General features: G+C 45.9%; 2 protein-coding genes across 3 annotated transcripts in view; one reads left to right on the plus strand and one right to left on the minus strand.

Annotated features, from left to right (window-relative positions):
• Positions 1–5,539: 5,539 nt before the first annotated feature.
• LOC139381408 (DNA-directed RNA polymerase III subunit RPC4-like) lies at positions 5,540–20,465 on the plus strand. Its single transcript, XM_071124909.1, has 8 exons — positions 5,540–6,385; positions 8,560–8,606; positions 8,703–8,848; positions 8,965–9,089; positions 10,270–10,372; positions 18,777–19,114; positions 19,454–19,603; positions 20,081–20,465. Exons 1-8 carry the CDS (start codon positions 6,215–6,217, stop codon positions 20,219–20,221), a joined length of 1,221 nt encoding a protein of 406 aa, XP_070981010.1. The 5' UTR covers positions 5,540–6,214; the 3' UTR covers positions 20,222–20,465.
• LOC139381410 (transcription factor A, mitochondrial-like) overlaps positions 8,528–20,694 on the minus strand; it is a 39,409-nt gene continuing 27,242 nt past the window's right edge. For both annotated transcript variants that reach the window (XM_071124911.1, XM_071124910.1), the window contains one exon: positions 8,528–8,824. The gene's annotated coding sequence lies outside the window, so the exon portion shown is untranslated. The remainder of the gene's footprint in view (positions 8,825–20,694) is intronic.

Raw genomic sequence — 20,694 nt, forward strand, 5'->3', positions numbered from 1 at the left:
GCATATAGCCTCCACATTGACTCTGTACCGTAATACCCTGTATATAGCCTCCACATTGCCTCTGTACCGGTACCCCCTGTATATAGCCTCCACACTGACTCTGTACCGGTACCCCCTGTATATAGCCTCCACACTGACTCGGTACCAGTATCCCCTGTATATAGCCTCCACATTGCCTCTGTACCGGTACCCCCTGTATATAGCCTCCACACTGACTCGGTACCAGTATCCCCTGTATATAGCCTCCACATTGCCTCTGTACCGGTACCCCCTGTATATAGCCTCCACATTGCCTCTGTACCGGTACCCCCTGTATATAGCCTCCACATTGACTCTGTACCGGTACCCCCTGTATATAGCCTCCACATTGACTCTGTACCGGTACCCCCTGTATATAGCCTCCACACTGACTCTGTACCGGTACCCCCTGTATATAGCCTCCACATTGACTCTGTAGCGGTACACCCTGTATATAGCCTCCACATTGACTCTGTACCGGTACCCCATGTATATAGCCTCCACACTGACTCTGTACCGGTACACCCTGTATATATCCTCCACATTGCCTCTGTACCGGTACCCCCTGTATATAGCCTCCACATTGCCTCTGTACCGGTACCCCCTGCATATAGCCTCCACATTGCCTCTGTACCAGTACCCCCTGTATATAGCCTCCACATTGCCTCTGTACCGGTACACCCTGTATATATCCTCCACATTGCCTCTGTACCAGTATCCCCTGTATATAGCCTCCACATTGACTCTGTACCGGTACCCCCTGCATATAGCCTCCACATTGACTCTGTACCGTAATACCCTGTATATAGCCTCCACATTGCCTCTGTACCAGTACCCCCTGTATATAGCCTCCACATTGCCTCTGTACCGGTACCCCCTGTATATAGCCTCCACATTGCCTCTGTACCGGTACCCCCTGTATATAGCCTCCACATTGCCTCTGTACCGGTACCCCCTGCATATAGCCTCCACATTGACTCTGTACCGTAATACCCTGTATATAGCCTCCACATTGCCTCTGTACCAGTACCCCCTGTATATAGCCTCCACATTGCCTCTGTACCGGTACTCCCTGTATATAGCCTCCACACTGACTCTGTACCGGTACCCCATGTATATAGCCTCCACACTTACTCTGTACCGGTACACCCTGTATATAGCCTCCACATTGACTCTGTACCGGTACCCCATGTATATAGCCTCCACACTGACTCTGTACCGGTACACCCTGTATATATCCTCCACATTGCCTCTGTACCAGTATCCCCTGTATATAGCCTCCACATTGACTATGTACCGGTACCCCCTGTATATAGCCTCCACATTGACTCTGTACCGGTACCCCCCTGTATATAGTCTCCACATTGACTCTGTACCGGTACCCCCTGTATATAGTCTCCACATTGGTACCCCCTGTATACAACCCCGTATACAGCCTCCAAATTGACTCTGTACCGGTACCTCCTGTATATAGCCTCCACATTGACTCTGTACCGGTACCCCCTGTATATAGCCACCACATTGACTCTGTACCGGCACCCCCTGTATATAGCCTCCACATTGCCTCTGTACCGGTACCTCCTGTATATAGCCTCCACATTGCCTCTGTACCAGTACCCCCTGTATATAGCCTCCACATTGCCTCTGTACCGGTACCCCCTGTATATAGCCTCCACATTGCCTCTGTGCCAGTACCCCCTGCATATAGCCTCCACATTGCCTCTGTACCGGTACCCCCTGTATATAGCCTCCACATTGCCTCTGTACCGGTACCCCCTGCATATAGCCTCCACATTGACTCTGTACCGTAATACCCTGTATATAGCCTCCACATTGCCTCTGTACCAGTACCCCCTGTATATAGCCTCCACATTGCCTCTGTACCGGTACCCCCTGTATATAGCCTCCACATTGCCTCTGTACCGGTACCCCCTGTATATAACCTCCACATTGCCTCTGTACCGGTATCCCCTGTATATAGCCTCCACATTGCCTCTGTACCGGTACCACCTGTATATAGCCTCCACATTGCCTCTGTACCGGTATCCCCTGTATATAGTCTCCACATTGCCTCTGTACCGGTACCACCTGTATATAGCCTCCACATTGCCTCTGTACCGGTATCCCCTGTATATATCCTCGTTATTGTTATGTTGTGTTCCTTTTATATTGTTTTTTTACTGCACTGTTGGTTAAGGGCTTGTAAGTCAGCATTTCACAGTAAAGTCTACACTTGTTGTATTCAGGTGACAAATAAAGTTTGATTTGGAATACGTATGTAAATGTGGTATTTCAGTTTTTTTTAAATCAATTTGCAGAAATGTCAAAAAAACTGTTTTTGCTTTGTATTTATGGGGTATTATGTGTAGATTGATGAGGGGGAAAAAACTATTTCATTATTTTTAGAAATAGGTTGTAATGTAAAATGTTTTGTTTTCAACAAACCTAAAATTCCAAGATCTGTGCAGAGAGATCCTTGATAAAAACCTGCTCCAGAGCACTCAGGACCTCAGACTGGGGCAATGGTTCACCTTCCAACAGGACAACCACCCTAAGCACACAGCCAAGACAATGGAGGAGTGGCTTTGGGACAAGTCTCTTAATGTACTTGACAAATATCTGAATGTCCAGAGCTCGGACTTGAACCCGATCGAACATCTCTGGATAGACCTTAAAGTATCTGTGCAGCGACGCTCCCCACCAAACTGACAGAGATTGAAAGGATCTGCAGAGAAGAATCGGAGAAACTCCCCAAATACAGGTGTGCCAAGCTTGTAGCGTCACACCCAAGAAGACCAAAGGTGGTTCAACAAAGTACTGAGTAAAGGTTCTGAATACTTATGTAAATGTGATATTTCAGTATTTTATTTTTAATCAATTCGCTAAAATGTCTAAACCTGACAACAAGAGAGACAACACAACACCACATAAAGAGAGATCAAAGACGATAACAGAGCATGGCAGCAGCACATGACCACACAGCATGGCAGCAGCACATGACCACACAGCATGGCTGCAACACATGACCACACAGCATGGCAGCAACACATGACTACACAGCATGGCAGCAACACATGACCACACAGCATGGCTGCAACACATGACCACACAGCATGGCTGCAACACATGACCACACAACATGGCTGCAACACATGACCACACAGCATGGCTGCAACACATGACCACACAGCATGCAGCAACACATGACCACACAGCATGGCTGCAACACATGACCACACAGCATGGCAGCAACACAACATGACCACACAGCATGGCTGCAACACATGACCACACAGCATGGCTGCAACACATGACCACACAACATGGCTGCAACACATGACCACACAGCATGGCTGCAACACATGACCACACAGCATGGCAGCAACACATGACCACACAGCATGGCTGCAACACATGACCACACAGCATGGCAGCAACACAACATGACAACAACATGGCTGCAACACATTACCACACAGCATGGCTGCAACACATGACCACACAGCATGGCAGCAACACATGACCACACAGCATGGCAGCAACACATGACCACACAGCATGGCAGCAACACATGACTACACAGCATGGCTGCAACACATGACCACACAGCATGGCAGCAACACATGACCACACAACATGGTAGCAACACAGCATGGCAGCAACACATGACCACACAACATGGTAGCAACACAGCATGGCAGCAACACATGACCACACAGCATGGTAGCAACACAACATGGTAGCAACACAGCATGGCAGCAACACAACATGACAACAACATGGTAGCAACACAACATGGCAGCAGCACAAAACATAGTACAAACATTATTGGGCCCAGACAAAAGCACAAAGGGCAAGAAGGTAGAGACCATGATTGAGTCTTTGAATGAAGAGATGGAGATAAACTGTCCGGTTTGAGTGTTTGCTGCAGCTCGCTCCAGTTGCTAGATGTTTCAAACTGAAAAGAGGAGCGACCCAGGGATGTGTGTGCTTTGGGGATCTTTAACAGAATGTGACTGGCAGAACGGGTGTTGTATGTGGAGGATGAGCGCTGCAGTAGGTGTCTCAGATAAGGGGGAGTGAGGCCTAAGATGATTTTGTAAATAAGCATCACATCTGTTGGTGCATTGTTGTTTCCATAGTTCCACCATCAGGACAAATTGGACCCATTCCAGTTGGATGAATACATTTGTACTTTATACCGTGCTTGCCAAATATCAGAACTCAGCATCAAACAGATCATACGAAATGCCCATTTTGGACCTTTTCTTAATTACTTTAAAATTCTACTTCACCAAAACCGCTGGACTGATCAACACCCAATTTGGTATGTAGCAGCTATCCACGGACATCTTTAAACACAGTATTTTCCAAGGCTCTACATCAAACAACATGGCGCTACAAGCCAATAAACTTGCATGACATTTTTTCCTGTAAAACAGCACCACCATGTGCCGAACTGAACCATACTTTACAACTTAGCTGGACTGACATCCCTGCTGGTTAGAGCGCCACCGTGTGGTCAATCTAAATGTGCTTACATATGTTGAGTTTTGACAGTGTACCAATTTGTCACAATACGAATATCCTTGTCTGATTTGTATGCATTTATGTGTGAGACCACACCACATGAAAATTCATTGGGAAATAGCGGCCATGTTTTTGTTACTAGTATGGAAATGATTGTGTTGATAAACCTTGGTCCACACATGCCACATGTCAAGTTTTGTGCAGATCTGTCAATCGGTGCGAGAGGAGTAGTTTCAAGTGATTTTCACAAAATTCTAAATGGTGGAATATCCATCATGGCGGACTTTATGGGTTCCTGAGGGAAATTTGTTCCTTGTGAGGAGAGGGACCAATGGACCAAATTTCATGACTCTAGTTCACACGGGATGACCTTTCAAAGTGAGCAAATCCTATTGATTGTTGTAGCGCCACCATGTGGCCAATTGGCATAGTATTGCATGAGAGCGTGTGGCCTTTACCACGTTGCACAGTCCTGGGCCTTATCATCTCACAGGAATTTGTATATTTTTCCACCAAAATGTCAGAAAAAGAAACATAACAATAATGAATTGGAACAAATACAATTGGGGTTCTATTCTACTATTTTATCAGGTTACAACACCCATACAGGTTCAGTGATTAATTGCTATATTGTAATTACTTCGCCACCATGGCCTATTTATTGCCTTACCTCTCTTATCCTACCTCATTTGCACATGCTGTATATAGATTTTTTTTCCTACTGTATTATTGACTGTATGTTTATTTATTCTATGTGTAACTCTGTGATGTTGTTTGTGCCGAACTGCTATGCTTTATCTTGGCCAGGTCGCAGTTGTAAATGAGAACTTGTTCTCAACTGGCCTACCTGGTTAAATAAAGGTGTTCTCAACTGGCCTACCTGGTTAAATAAAGGTGTTCTCAACTGGCCTACCTGGTAGGTAAAGGTGAAATCAACAAAGAAAAACACAATACAGCTATTCTTCTGAGACCGAATAAACACTGCCACCTTGTGTTCAGATAATGGAATCACGTGAAGACATAACAAAGCAGAATAAACGGTGCTGATGTGATTAACTCGGGGAACCGAATGAGCGATTACCGTCTATTGTGAAGTATCCTATATTAGTAAGAACTAGCGCGTGGAATGTAGGTTGTGTTTACTGAAGTGTCGCTCAAGTGATCAGGTAGTAAGTTACTTTGTATCAAGGATGTAGCCAACTGCTTTTTACCAAGGCCTTGTACGCAACACCTACAATATTCTTTCCAGGACAGACTGTTGGATTTGGATTGTATAAGGCTGCTGTTCAGTCGCTGTTTTTGCTCAGATGTGCCCAGACATTACGGACAAGATGGACGCTACAGTTTCTGGAGGCTTACAGTACAATAACAGTGTTGTTTGAACACCGATATCCGTGTTTACGGAGGGGATACCTGCATTCTCTGACTTCACAGTAAGAAGGCCTATTGTTAATTCACATATCATATCTGTTTATTAGGCTATTGGACAGCGCGATGAAGAAGAAATAGGAATTCGGTTCAAATATTGTTTATTCCAAATCGGAGTTATGCTGCCATTTCATTTGTAGGCTTCCCCGTCGAATAAAGGGTGTAGGTTTAGTATAGCCTTCAACCCCTTAATACTGTATTGTCACAAAGCCGTCCGTTCCAGCCAGTGATTAGCAGAATGACTGATCCAAGCAGCAACACGGACTTTATGGCTGGCTACTCCGGTATCACCAGACCAAATGTAGCTGGCAGTGGGTTACCTCATCGGGCGGTGCTGAACTCCCCCCCTCCTCCAGGCAGACTGACGTCTCTGCGGTCCCGAGACCTGACTCTGGGCGGGTTCAAAAAGGTGATACCCAATGGAAACGCTCATACTGTATATCAAAGACTACGTACTCAACCCATAGAGATAGATAGAGGACTCATCTTTGTATCTGTGCCATCAGGGCCCTGCTCCAGGCACACGTAAAATTAGCGGTCTCAATTAGCCATGTGAGAAGAAAATAAATTGAATTGATAAATTGTCTGGATAGACTATCTAAACTAATCGTAGCCAATGTTTTTATTTTTATTTTAAGTCAGTGAAGAACAACATTTTATTTTCAATGACAGCCTTGTTCAGGGGAAGAATGACAGGTTTTTACCTTGTCAGCTCAGGGATTTGATCTTGCAACCTTTCGGTTACTAGTCCAACACCCTAACCACTAGGATACCTGCCGCCCCAGGTATACCTACCAGGCACGCAGGGCACATGAAGAACTACAGGAAATTAGCTGTAAAACTGCAACAACTAAAAATGGCTCTGCCCCAGGCAAAACGTGTAGAATTGCATGAAATGTGTTATAAAATTGAAAAAATGTCTCTCTGCCCCATGCCAAAATGTGTAGAACTGCAGAAAACTTGCTTTAAAACTGCAACATTATCTTCACCCCATGGCAAAAGGTGTAGAATGGCAGGAAATGTACTTTAAAACATAAATATATCATCTCCACCATAAAGTGGGGGGCCACTAAAATGTAAATGTATTTAACCTTTATTTAATTAGGCAAGTCTGTAAATAAGAACGTGTTCTTAACTATGACAGCCGACCAAAAGGCCTCCTGCGGGGATGGAGGCTGTGATTGATATAGATAGATAGAGATATATATATATATATATATATAGAACAAAAAACACATTGAGACAAGAGAGACAACACTACATAAAGAGAGACCTAAGACAACATAGCAAGGCAGTAACACATAACACAACATGGTAGCAGCACAAAAAAATGGTACAAACATTGGGCACAGAAAACAGCACAGAGGGAAAAAAGGTTGATCTTCTTTACGATTGGCTGAACCCTCCTGATGACCCAGTTGGACATGACTCCAATAGGATCAGCAGGAGGGATGAGCCAATTAAGTTGGAAGTCCCACCCAGTTGACCACATTAAAATGGTGGAAGCCCTCAAATTGTTCTGCCCATGCTAATCCCATAGATGGAACAAGACAGATATTTCACCTGATGTGTAAATGTGAAGCATCCGCTTGGCGTTTCCACTTACTACCAAATATGGTAGTGAGAGGAGGCCCAGTGGCCGGCAGTGGTAAAAGATGGATTTTCACTGACATTCTGCTAATTTTCTCATCGATGAAACATTTGATCTCAATACAATTTTCTGTTTCCAAAACAATAATTAATATGTTTTGAACAGAGTGGACTAAGTTTTGTAGACGTTACCATTTTTCAACATATAAAAATCGAGCCATGCGGGGAGAGGCGGCAGGGTGTCCCAGTTCCAAGACCAGTCACTGACATCGGACGCCAATGACGTCGGTGGACCGTAAAAGGGAACTTGGATCCGGGTTAAGCAGCAATGATATCATCCTTCGCCACCGTTATCTTACGAAATATAACTCAAACCAGTCGTGACGGTTCAACAAAACAACACATCATTTAAGTTTCTTTCCTGTGAATTTCTTAGTTACATAATTGTATAACTAACTAGCAAATTAGTTTTGAAGTTGAGGGTGCAGTATTTATTTTTGACAATGACGAACATGGCTGTTTAGCCAGGGAAAACAAGCTAGAGACATGATATAGCTGGGCGCACATGCACACCAGGCTATTTCAGAACAGATTGTAGTTTTTATACCCTGATATCAGGAGCTGTCGGGGAAAAGTTTGATTAAAGAATTCAGAGACAAAGGAATAACAGATGAGAAATATTTAAGGAGAGCGAATCGATATACTATGCCAAAATCAGCTGTCAATTGTAAAAGCTTAAAACGATGTCTGCGTGAATCTGAATCTAGAAAATGAATGGTGAAGTCTCTTCTGGACACGGTAGACTCATCGTCCTCACCACTCTATTGTAAGCACTACTAAATAACCAGTCTACAGTGAAACGGAAACACAGTGGGTGATGAACAAAAGCAAATATACAGCTGTCCAGTGTCCTGTCACAAACATTAAACAAAACAGTCATGATATTCAGATGACAAAATAGTAGAAATTAATAAATTGATATTTTTATTACAGAAAACCTTCGTACCCAATGTCCATTCTCTGAGGAAGAGTAAAGATGAGTGAGTGTCAACTGTATTGCTTGAAGACACATTCCATTAGACTACCAAGGATCCAGTTTAGAAGAATACATGTTAACATTGAACTCCTTCCCCCAGGTTAAAGGAAGAGGCCCATGTTGCACCAAAGAAGGAGAGAAGAGTGAGGGAGGAGAGGCACAGGGAGAGAAGAGAGCGCCCCCCTCAGATCATTCAGTCCCACTCCATCTTTGAACAGGGTCCTGCAGACACAGTAAAGAAACCAGGTGAATTGGACCTTCTCTGCCAGAAGCTGCCTTTACTGTGTGTTAAAGAGACAGGTTATTATTATGATCATTAGAAACACTGGATTCCAGTGTGTCCTGTCCTCTGTTCTGTGCAGGGGGGTGGAGAGGGACCGACCTTACAGACAGCAGATCCTCTCCTGTAGCTAAGTGTTTTAAGAAGGAGAGACGTGCCTCAGAAGAAAACGATAATGATATGTTACACAAGCTTCAACGGGATGATGTAAGTACAACAGCCTTAATGACTAGTCAACTTAAAGTAAAACAGCCTTAATCAACATACATGAAACCCCTTTGTAACTTGGAGAGAAAGTTAAATAGTAAATACAAGCCTGAGAACCAGTGGAGGAAAAGGACAAGAGAAAGGAAAGTTGGGTTTGCACGATGAAAATAAAACCTAATATAACTCAAACGGAAAGCATTTGCATTTTTGCGCAGTCCAGGCAGTGCTGAGAGGGATAGTTTGGCCTGCTATTTGTTCTGGTTCTGGTTGGATGTCTTGGGGAATTGGGAGGTAGGGAGCCTAAAGTAAAACAGCCTTAATGACTAGTCAACCTAAAGTAAAACACACAGCTTTAATGACTAGTCAACCTAAAGTAACAGCCTTAATGACTAGCCCCGTTCTTTTCTGTTCCGACCAGCAAAATAAAAGTTCTGAACTGGTTTGAACAAAAGAAAAGTACCAGTTTATATCGTTCCTTTTTAAACCTACTTCACCAATCATGCAGTGCAGGTAGAGCAGCTTGTTATGGAGTTGGAAAGCTATAGCTCAGTGAGTTGTTTACATGTGTGATAGACTAGTCAGGCGTGAGATGCAACTGAAATTTTGAATTAGGGCCACAGTATTATACCTACAGACGAGCGGCTTCTGGAGGAACTTTGAATGTCTTTGATCTTCAGAGTTGGTTTAACATTCGACCAGAGAAGCTAGCTAGTTAACAAGCTTGTGTGTGCAGAGCGGCACCAGAATGCAAATCACGTCTTACCTTTCTGTAGTTAAAAAATACAATGTGAAATGTGATAACTATAGTATCCTTAACTAGCATTGAAAAAGTGAATCCATTATTTTCTAATTAAAAATCTCTCCCCGCATCTTCATGCTTGTAACGTCAGTAATACTTTGGAGGGCGAGGGGCAGGTAGCCTACACGCACACACACTGGCAACAATTTTTAGCTGGCAGGCAGACACTGGAAGAAGTTTCTGATTAACAGAGGGATAATGTTATTAACTGGTTCCCATGTGTTTAACGTAACAGTTCTGTTCCGGAACAGTATAGATCACTTTCGTTCCCGGTTCTGATTCTGTTCGTAGAAACATTTCATTATTTCCATGAACCGGTTCCAACCCCTGGTTGAAATACATATATTTATTTAAACCGCACACTTTTCCCCCCCCATATAGTTTTTGGATGATCCTGGTTTGAAAAATGATGCCAAGAACAAGCCAATTCAACTGCCACTGTATCAATCTAGCAACTTCCTGATAACAGAGGCAACAACTCCATGTAAGTATATACAGTGCCTTCAGAAAGTATTCATACCCCTTGACTTATTCCACATTGTGAGATTTCAAAATGTATCAAATGAAATAGAAATATCAAGTTTACATAAGTATTCACACCCATGAGTCAATACATGTTAGAATCACCTTTGGCAGTGGGTAAGTGTCTAAGAGCTTTGCACAATATTTTCACATTGTGGAGTAACTACAATGTTGTTGATCCATCCTCAGGTCTACTATCAGCCATTAAAAACTCTTAACAGTTTTAAAGCCACCATTGGCCTTGTGAAATCCGAGTGGTTTCCTTCTACCCCAGCAACTAAGTTAGAAAGGACGCCTATATCTGTGTAGTGACTGGGTGTATTGATACACCATCCAAAGTGTAATTAATAACTTCACCATGCTCAGATATTCAATGTCTGTTTTTTACCCATCTACCAATAGGTGCCCTTTGAGGCATTGGAAAACCTCATTGGCCATTGTGGTTGAAATTCCCTGCTCGACTGAGGGAGCTTCCAGATAATTGTATGTGTGGGGTACAGAGATGAGGTAGTCATTAAAAAATCATGTTAAACAATATTCGACTATTACACTGAGTCTAATCAACTTTATTTAAAAAGCCCTTTTTGCATCAGCAGATGTCACAAAGTGCTTATACAGAAACCCAGCGCAAAACCACAAACAGCAAGCAATGCAGATGTAGAAGCACAGTGGCAAGGAAAAACTCCCTAGAAAGGCAGGAGCCTAGGAAGAAACGGGATGCTATTCTGGTTGTGCAGGTAGAGATGAGTACATGGCCATTAAGGCTAGATTGTTATTCAGGATGATCACAGATGACCAACAGGGTCAAATAAGTGGTTGTAGAGTGTGCAGCAGGTCAGCACCTCAGGAGTAAATGTCAGTTGATTTTCCATAGCCGAGCATTCAGAGGTCGACCGATTAATCAGAATGGCCGATTAATTAGGGACGATATCAAGTTTTCATAACAATCGGTGATGAGCATTTTTGGACACCGATCATGGCCGATTACATTGCACTCCACGAGGAGACTGCGTGGCAGGCTGACTACCTGTTACGCGAGTGCAGCAAGGAGCCAAGGTAAGGTGCTAGCTAGCATTAAACGTATCTTATAAAAAACAATACATCTTAACATAATCACTAGTTAACTACACATGGTTGATGATATTACTAGTTTATCTAGCGTGTCCTGCGTTGCATATAATCGATGCGGTGCCTGTTAATTTATCATTGAATCATAGCCTACTTCGCAAAACGGGTGATTTAACAAGCGCATTCGCGAAAAAAAGCAATGTCGTTGCACCAATGTGTACCTAACCAAAAACATCAACGCCTTTCTTAAAATCAATACACAAGTATATATTTTTAAACCTGCATATTTAGATAATATTGCCTGCTAACATAAATGTATTTTCACCAGGGAAATTGTGTCACTTCTCTTGTGTTCTGTACAACAGAGTCAGGGTATATGCAGCAGTTTGGGCCGCCTGGCTCGTTGCGAACTGTGTGAAGACTATTTCTTCCTAACAAAGACAGCCAACTTCGCCAAACGGGGGAGGATTTAACAAAAGCACATTTGTGAAAAAAGCACAATTGTTGCACGAATACCTAACCATAAACATCCACGCCTTTCTTAAAATCAGTACACAGAAGTATATTTTTTCAAACCTGCATATTTAGTTAAAAGAAATCCAGGTTAGCAAGCAATATTAAACTAGGGAAATTGTGTCACTTCGCTTGCGTTCGTTGCACGCAGAGTCAAGGTATATGCAACAGTTTGGGCTGCCTGGCTCGTTGCGAACTAATTTGCCAGAATATTACTTATGACATAACATTGAAGGTTGTGCAATGTAACAGGAATATTTAGACTTATGGATGCCACCCGTTAGATAAAATACGGAACGGTTCCGTATTTCACTGAAAGAATAAACATTTTGTTTTCGAAATGATAGTTTCCGGATTTAACCAAATTAATGACCTAAGGCTCATATTTCTGTGTGTTATTATATTATAATTAAGTCTATGATTTGATATTTCATAGAGCAGTCTGACTGAGCGGTGGTAGGCAGCAGCAGGCTCGAATTCATTCATTCAAACAGCACTTTACTGCGCTTGCCAGCAGCTCTTCGCTGTGCTTCAAGCATTGCGCTGTTTATGACTTCATGCCTAAGGGTTCCATAGCCGCAGGCAGAACAGCGGAAACTGGATCAGCAGCATGACCTGGAGGAGTGGGGACAGCCAGGAGTTGTCAGGCATGGTCCTGGGGCAGAGAGAGATGGCTGAATTAGAGGGAGCATACTTAAGATCACACCAGAGAAGATAGGATAGGACAGACTGACACTAGCCCCCCGACACTGGGGACTGAGGGGGGGCGACCAGGCAGGATATAAGCCCACCCACTTTGACAAAGCACAGAACCCCCCCCCCCCAACCTCAGAGGGACATCAACGTACTACCCTGAGACAAGGTGGAGCCCACAAAGATGTCACCCAAGACCGGAGAGGAAGATCATGTCAGTGACTCAAACCACTCATGTCAAGTATAGTGAAAAAAGCTTGGCAAGACACAAAGCTGAACTCCTAGGGACAACATGGGAGAGCACTAGCCAGCCAGTGACTCAGTCCCCGTAATAGGGTCAGAGGCAGAGAATCCCAGTGGAGAGAGGGGAGACGGACAGGCAGAGACAGCTAGGGCGGTTCATCGCTCCAGTGCCTTGCCGTTCACCTTCGCACCCCTAGGCCAGACTACACTTAATCATAGGACCTATTGAAGAGATGAGTCTTCAATAAAAGACTTAAAGGTTGAGACCAGAGTCTGCGTCTCTCACATGGATAGGCAGACCATTCCATAAAAAGGAGAAGGCCCTGCCTCCAGCTGTTTGCTTAGAAATTCTAGGGACAGTAAGAAGCCCTGCGTGTTGTGACCAAAGCGTACGTGTATGTACGGCAGGACCAGAGAGATGGGTAGGAGCAAGTCTATGTATTGCTTTGTGGGTTAACAGTAAAACCTTGAAAATCAGCCTTGACAGGAAGCCAGTGTAGAGGCACTGGAGTAATGATCAAATTTGACGGTTTGAGTCAAGAGTCTAGCAGCTGTATTTAGTGCTTTATGCAGGTAGCCGGAGAATCGCAGTCTAATCTACAAGTGACAAAAACCTGGATTAGCTTTTCTGCATCATTTCATTTTTACAGAAAGTTTCAGATTGTCTGCCTGGACCAATTTTTGGGTTTCTAATCTCCAAAAGAATGTGGTGTCAAAAGTTGCACTAAAGCCTAGGAGCACAAGGACAGACAGAAAAGCCTTGGTCTGATGCTATTTAAAAAGGTAAATTTACCACCTACACAAGTGTGGTCTCAGTACTATGACAGGGTTTAAAAAGAGACTGGAGCGGTTCGTATACATTTCCTTCCTGAAGACACATTCCCATTTTTTTTTTTTTATGAATGGGAGATTCGATGTAGGCCGATAGTTTACATTTTTCTGGGTCAAGGCTTTATTACTGCCACTTTTAGTGAGTTTGATACACATCCGGATAGGGAGCCATTTATGATGTTCAACATAGGAGGGCCAAGCACAGGAAGTAGCTCTTTCAGTAGTTTAGTTGGAATAGGGTCCAGTAGACAGCTGGAAGGTTTAGAGGCCATGACTATTTTTGTGAATGTGTTGAGAGATACAGGATTAAAAGAACTTGAGTATCTCCATTGATCCGAGGTCCTGGCAGTTCTGTGCAGACTCAGGACAACTGAGTTTGGGAGAAATAATCACATTCAAAAGAGACTTTCTAATGAATATGAATATTATTTCGTCAAAGAAGTTCATGAATTCATCACTGCTGAAGTAAAGGCCATTCATCACTTGGGGAGTGCTGCTGTTTCGTTAGCTTTGCGACAGTATCAACAATAAATTGTGGATTGTTTCTATTCTCCTCAACTAGGTTGGAAAAGTAGGCTGATCAAGCAGCAGTTAGTGATTTTTGATATTGTCTTTCCAAGCTAGTCAGAAGACTCCCAGTTTGGTGGTGAGGGCTCTTCGATATTGCACGTTACTGTCTTTCCAAGCTAGTCAGAAGACTCCGGTTCGGTGGTGAGGGCTCTTCGATATTGCACGTTACTGTCTTTCCAAGCTAGTCAGAAGACTCCCGGTTTGGTGGTGAGGGCTCTTCGATATTGCACGTTACTGTCTTTCCAAGCTAGTCAGAAGACTCCCGGTTCGGTGGTGAGGGCTCTTCGATATTGCACAGTACCGTCTTTCCAAGCTAGTCGGAAAACTTCCAGGGAGCTAGTTTCTTGTGACAAATGTTTGTTTTTAGCTGTGCGACTGCATCTAGGGTATTACACAAAGTTACTTTTAGATCCTCGGTTAGGTGGTTAACGGATTTCTGTACTCCGACATTCTTGGGTAGGTGGACGGAGTCTGGAAGGGCATCCAGGAATCTTTGCATTGTCCGAAAATGTATAGCATGGCTTTTAATGATCCTTGGTTGGGGTCTGAGCAGATCATTTGTTGCGATTGCAAATGTAATAAAATGGTGGTCCCATAGTCCAGAATTATGAGGAAAAACATTTATATCAACAATATTTATTCCACAGGACAAAACTAGTTCCAGGGTCTGACTGTGGCAATGTGTAGGTCCAGAGACATGTTGGACAAAACCCACAGTTGATGATGCCTCCGAAAGACTGAGTGGGTCTGTGGACTTTTCCATTAGAAGTCAGCAAAAATGTGAATATCTGCCATGACTACAAAGTCCGATAGGAGCTCAGTGAGGAACGCTGTATACGGCCCAGGAGGCCTGCAAACAGTAGCTATAAAAAGTGATTGAGTAGGCTGCATAGATTTCATGACAAGAAGCTCAAAAGACAAACGCAGTCATATGTTTTCATAAATTGAAATAGTCTGTCATAAAAAAATGTTAGCAACACCTCCGCCTTTGCGGGATGCACGGGGGGAGGGATATGGTCACTAGTGTAACCAGGAGGAGAGGCCTCATTTAATGGCTTGAGCCATGTTTCAGTCAGGCCAATCACATCATGATCAGTGATCATGATCAGTGATTAGTTCATTGACTGTAACTGCCTTGAAAGTGAGGGATCTTTAACATTAAGAAGTCCTTTTTTGAGATGTGAGGTATTATCAATCTCTTTGAATAATGACAGGAATGGAGCAGATCTTTATTCCAGCGAGATTGCTAAGGCGAACACCGCCCTGTTTAGATTTGTCCTACCTAGATCGAGGCAGGCCTCCCGAGTGGCGCAAGGCTAGATGTGCCACTAGAGATTCTGGGCTCGAGTCCAGGCTCTGTCGCAGCCGACCGGGAGACCCATGGGGCGGCACAATTGGCCCAGCGTCGTCCGGGTTAGGGGAGGGTTTGGCTGGCAGGGATGTCCTTGTCCCATCACGCACTAGCGACTCCTGTGGCGGGTTGGGCACAGTGCACGTTGACACGGTTACCAGGTGCACGGTGTTTCCTCCGAAACACATTGGTGCGGCTGGCTTCCGGGTTAAGTGGGCATTGTGTCAAGAAGCAGTGCGGCTTGGTTGGGTTTCAGCGGACGCATGGCTCTCGACCTTCGGCTCTCCCGTGTCCGTATGGGAGTTGCAGCGATGAGACAAGACTAACTACCAATTGGATAACACGAAATTGGGGAGAAAAAGGGGTAAAACAAATTCAACCTAGATTGTTCACTGTCTCAATGGGGATAGCTGAGCTGACTACACTGACTGTGGCAGACTCCACTAAGCTGGCCTGCACCCTATCTCAATGTGGAGTTAGAGCCCTGTCTATATTCATCGATAAGATGAAAGCACACCTCCAGCTAGGATGGAGTCCGTCACTCCTCAGCAGGCCAGGCTTGGTCCAGTTTGTGGATGAATCCCAGAAAGAGGGCCAATTATCTATTCTCTATTTTGCGAGTGGAAGAAAACAGTTTTCAACAAGTGATTGAGTTGTGAGACTCTGCTGTAGAGCTCATCACTTCCCCTAACTGGGAGGGGGCCAGAGACAATTACTCGATGCCGACTTCTTTCTAGCTGATTTACAAGCTGAAGCCATGTTGCGCTTGGTGACCTCAATGTTTCATCCTAACATCGTTGGTGCCGACGTGGATAACAATATCCCTATACTCGCCAGTTGTCAAAGCCAGCACCCTCTTCAGATTAGCTTTAACGTCGGTAGCCCTGCCCCCTGGTAAACAGTGTATGATCGCTGGATGATTATTTTTAAGTCTAATCCTGTGGGTAATGGAGTCTCCAATGACTAGGTCAATTTGTCAGAGCTAATGGTGGGGAGGCTTCGGCGGCTCAGACCCTGTAACAGTGGAGGAGACACCTGGGAAGCCTCAGGCTCTGACTGACTCGTTGCTTAGTGGGGAAAACTGGTTTCTAATCGGCTGCATGAGCGACACCATGTGGACAGCATTTCTTTCCAGAATCCATGTTGTTGACTGTGCTGGGGGGACTGTGCTGTGGGGGACTGTGCTGGGGGGGGACTGTGCTGGGGGGGACTGTGCCTGGGGGGGACTGTGCCTGGGGGGGACTGTGCTGTGGGGGACTGTGCTGGGGGGGACTGTGCCTGGGGGGGACTGTGCTGGGGGGGACTGTGCTGGGGGGGGACTGTGCCTGGGGGGGACTGTGCTGTGGGGGACTGTGCTGTGGGGGACTGTGCTGTGGGGGACTGTGCTGGGGGGGACTGTGCTGGGGGGGACTGTGCTGGGGGGGACTGTGCTGGGGGGGACTGTGCTGTGGGGGACTGTGCTGTGGGGGACTGTGCTGGGTGGGACTGTGCTGGGGGGGACTGTGCTGGGGGGGACTGTGCTGTGGGGGACTGTGCTGTGGGGGACTGTGCTGTGGGGGACTGTGCTGTGGGGGACTGTGCTGGGGGGGACTGTGCCTGGGGGGGACTGTGCCTGGGGGGGACTGTGCCTGGGGGGGACTGTGCCTGGGGGGGACTGTGCCTGGGGGGGACTGTGCTGTGGGGGACTGTGCTGTGGGGGACTGTGCTGGGGGGGACTGTGCTGTGGGGGACTGTGCTGGGGGGGACTGTGCTGGGGGGGACTGTGCTGGGGGGGACTGTGCTGTGGGGGACTGTGCTGGGGGGGACTGTGCTGGGGGGGACTGTGCTGGGGGGGACTGTGCTGTGGGGGACTGTGCTGTGGGGGACTGTGCTGTGGGGGACTGTGCTGTGGGGGACTGTGCTGTGGGGGACTGTGCTGTGGGGGACTGTGCTGTGGGGGACTGTGCCTGGGGGGGACTGTGCCTGGGGGGGACTGTGCCTGGGGGGGACTGTGCCTGGGGGGGACTGTGCCTGGGGGGGACTGTGCCTGGGGGGGACTGTGCTGTGGGGGACTGTGCTGTGGGGGACTGTGCTGGGGGGGACTGTGCTGGGGGGGACTGTGCTGGGGGGGACTGTGCTGTGGGGGACTGTGCTGGGGGGGACTGTGCCTGGGGGGGACTGTGCTGTGGGGGACTGTGCTGGGGGGGACTGTGCTGTGGGGGGGACTGTGCTGTGGGGGACTGTGCTGGGGGGGACTGTGCTGTGGGGGACTGTGCTGGGGGGGACTGTGCCTGGGGGGGACTGTGCCTGGGGGGGACTGTGCCTGGGGGGGACTGTGCCTGGGGGGGACTGTGCTGTGGGGGACTGTGCTGGGGGGATTAACACTACTACCTGTATTTACTGGTGGCACAGACACCATCATCCTTTCCTACACTTCAATTGCCCTTGGCCTAACTATTGCATCTGAAGCAGGGTTCACAACCCAGCGATCCTCCTGTATATTCAGAGGACAGCGACTGCAGTGAGAAGGCATGATGTTACTCAGCTTTTCCATCTGGACGAGCTCCTGCAGATCCATGCCAGATGGAACGTTTCCATCCCGGACGCTTTTGGAAGGAAGTAGAGGGTGGACAAAACTAGGACATTGGTAAACTTGTTAACGCCAGAGTTTGATTAAACTGTTAACACTAAAAGAGAGAAAGGACAACAAACAGCACATCAGCAGAGACAACGGGGAAGTCCATTGTTAAGCACATTTGTACTCCTGAACTTATTTAGGCTTGCCATAACAAAGGGGTTGAAAACATATTCACTCAAGACATTTCAGCTTTTCATTTTTAAATTCTACAAACATAATTCCACTTTGACATTATGGCGTGTAGGCCGGTGACACAATCTCAATGTAATCCATTTTAAATTCAGGCTCTAACAACATGAGGAATAAGTCAAAGGGTTGTTTCCTGAAGGCCCTGGATGCACAGGATGTAGACAATTAGACATGCAAATACATGGGGGATATACAGAGGTGCACAGACTCAATACATTAACACGTGTTCCAGTCTTGTCAATCCAAACTGGTTCCCAGGTAGCTGATGGTCCTGTGTTTGTTGCCCTACAGCATTCAGAGCCCCTGCTACTACTAACCCAAACCTGCCCCTTCAGTATGGAGCAGGACATCAGTACGGACCAGGCCAGATCCCTCAGTATAGACCAGGCCAGGGGGTCCTGAGCCCTGACCAGCCCTCTGTAGCAGAGCTCTTCCACCAGCTGATGGTTTCAGAGACAGAAGAATTGCTTTTCATCCAGCTACCTGATACTATCCCTGGCCAGCCAACCACAGCCTCCATCCAAAGCCAGCCAGCCACAGCCACCGGCCAGCCAATCACAGCCCCAGAAAGAAATTGTAAAAAAGACTCCAAGTCCGACGGCAAGCGCACCTCTCACATTAAAGCACCAGTGAGTAACGACCACATTCTATCCTTATTTTCTACCGTCCACTTCATTCTAACAGGGAAGCATTTCACACCAAGGTCTACATTTGCTGTATTCCATCTTCTTCCTCAGGACCCTGCTAGAGACAGTGTTTCCATCCGGTCAGAGTTCCCCTGACCACTAACCCTAAAGGCCATGTTCTTCCTCAGGACCCTGCTAGAGACAGCGTTCCCATCCAGTCAGAGTTCTCCTAACCCCTAACCCTAAAGGCCATGTTCTTCCTCAGGACCCTGCTAGAGACAGCGTTCCCATCCAGTCAGAGTTCTCCTAACCCCTAACCCTAAAGGCCATGTTCTTCCTCAGGACGCTGCTGGTAAAGACGTTCCTGTCCTGTCAGAGTTCACAGAGGGGTTTCTGGGTAAACTACAGATCAGGAAGTCTGGCAAGGTGCAGCTGGTGCTGGGAGACATCATTATGGACGTCTCAGAGGGAGCTGCCTTCTCTTTCCTACAGGTCTGTTAATATAATAGACATTACAGGGTTAGATGGTGTTGAGACACATCACTATGGACGTCTCAGAGGGAGCTGCCTTCCCCTTTAGAACAGGTCTGTTAATATAATAGACATTACAGGGTTAGATGGTGTTGAGACACATCACTATGGACGTCTCAGAGGGAACTGTCTTCCCCTTTAGAACAGGTACCTAACAGTCTAGTTCTCCTGTTTAGTCCTAAAGAACCACAGTCCTGACTCACTGTGATCCAGGATGTGTTTAGTCCTGACTCACTGCGATCCAGGATGTGTTTAGTCCTGACTCACTGCGATCCAGGATGTGTTTAGTCCTGACTCACTGCGATCCAGGATGTGTTTAGTCCTGACTCACTGCGATCCAGGATGTGTTTAGTCCTGACTCACTGTGATCCAGGATGTGCAGACAATGGCTTAGGGTCAGACAATAAGGGGCTAAATCATCTGTTATTTCTCCTACAGCAACTGGTGTCTGTGCGTCTGTCTGAGGGCCTGACTGGAGACATGAGTATCCTGGGGAACGTCAAGCACAAGCTGGTCTGCTCTCCAGACTTCCAGGCTCTGCTACAGGAGCCATCACCTGACCACTCAGCACATCTCTAACTTATATTCAGTACACCTTTTTCAGCATTAACTGTGTAGACATTGTACAGTTTTATTACACGATGTGAGGATTAACTGTGTAGATATTGTACATAGTTTACTTTCATCATACAGCGTTTATGTACCTTGTCGATTTCCTCCCAATTTGTTTTCACTGTATAAACATTGTGTATAATATGAAGTCTTTTTTTTATGTACGTAAATGTTTATTTAATAAAAATGAGATACAAAACATGAGCGAAAACTAAGTCTACAAACAAAGTAACTGGTCAACACGTCTCTTAACAAAGACTATATCTAGTACAGACTAGCCTGTACACTGTGTATAGAGACAGTATATACAGAACGTGGCCCTGGTGACAGGAACTTAACTTCAACATAATTAATCTTTTCATACTAGAAAGAACACTGCTTAACTGTCAGTTGAGAATGTTATGTTTCATGATCTTTCCCAGACTGGTGAAGGTTCATTC

The sequence above is a fragment of the Oncorhynchus clarkii genome, chromosome 23, assembly GCF_045791955.1.
Source record: "Oncorhynchus clarkii lewisi isolate Uvic-CL-2024 chromosome 23, UVic_Ocla_1.0, whole genome shotgun sequence".
Taxonomy (NCBI): Eukaryota; Metazoa; Chordata; class Actinopteri; order Salmoniformes; family Salmonidae; genus Oncorhynchus; species Oncorhynchus clarkii.

Excerpts from the sequence above, each read along its gene's own strand:
- LOC139381408 (XM_071124909.1), top strand. The coding sequence starts at position 6,215 with ATGACTGATCCAAGCAGCAACACGGACTTTATGGCTGGCTACTCCGGT. Across the intron at positions 8,607-8,702 it reads CTGAGGAAGAGTAAAGATGA|GTTAAAGGAAGAGGCCCATG; the intron begins GTGAGTGTCAAC and ends TCCTTCCCCCAG. Across the intron at positions 9,090-10,269 it reads ACAAGCTTCAACGGGATGAT|TTTTTGGATGATCCTGGTTT; the intron begins GTAAGTACAACA and ends CCCCCCATATAG.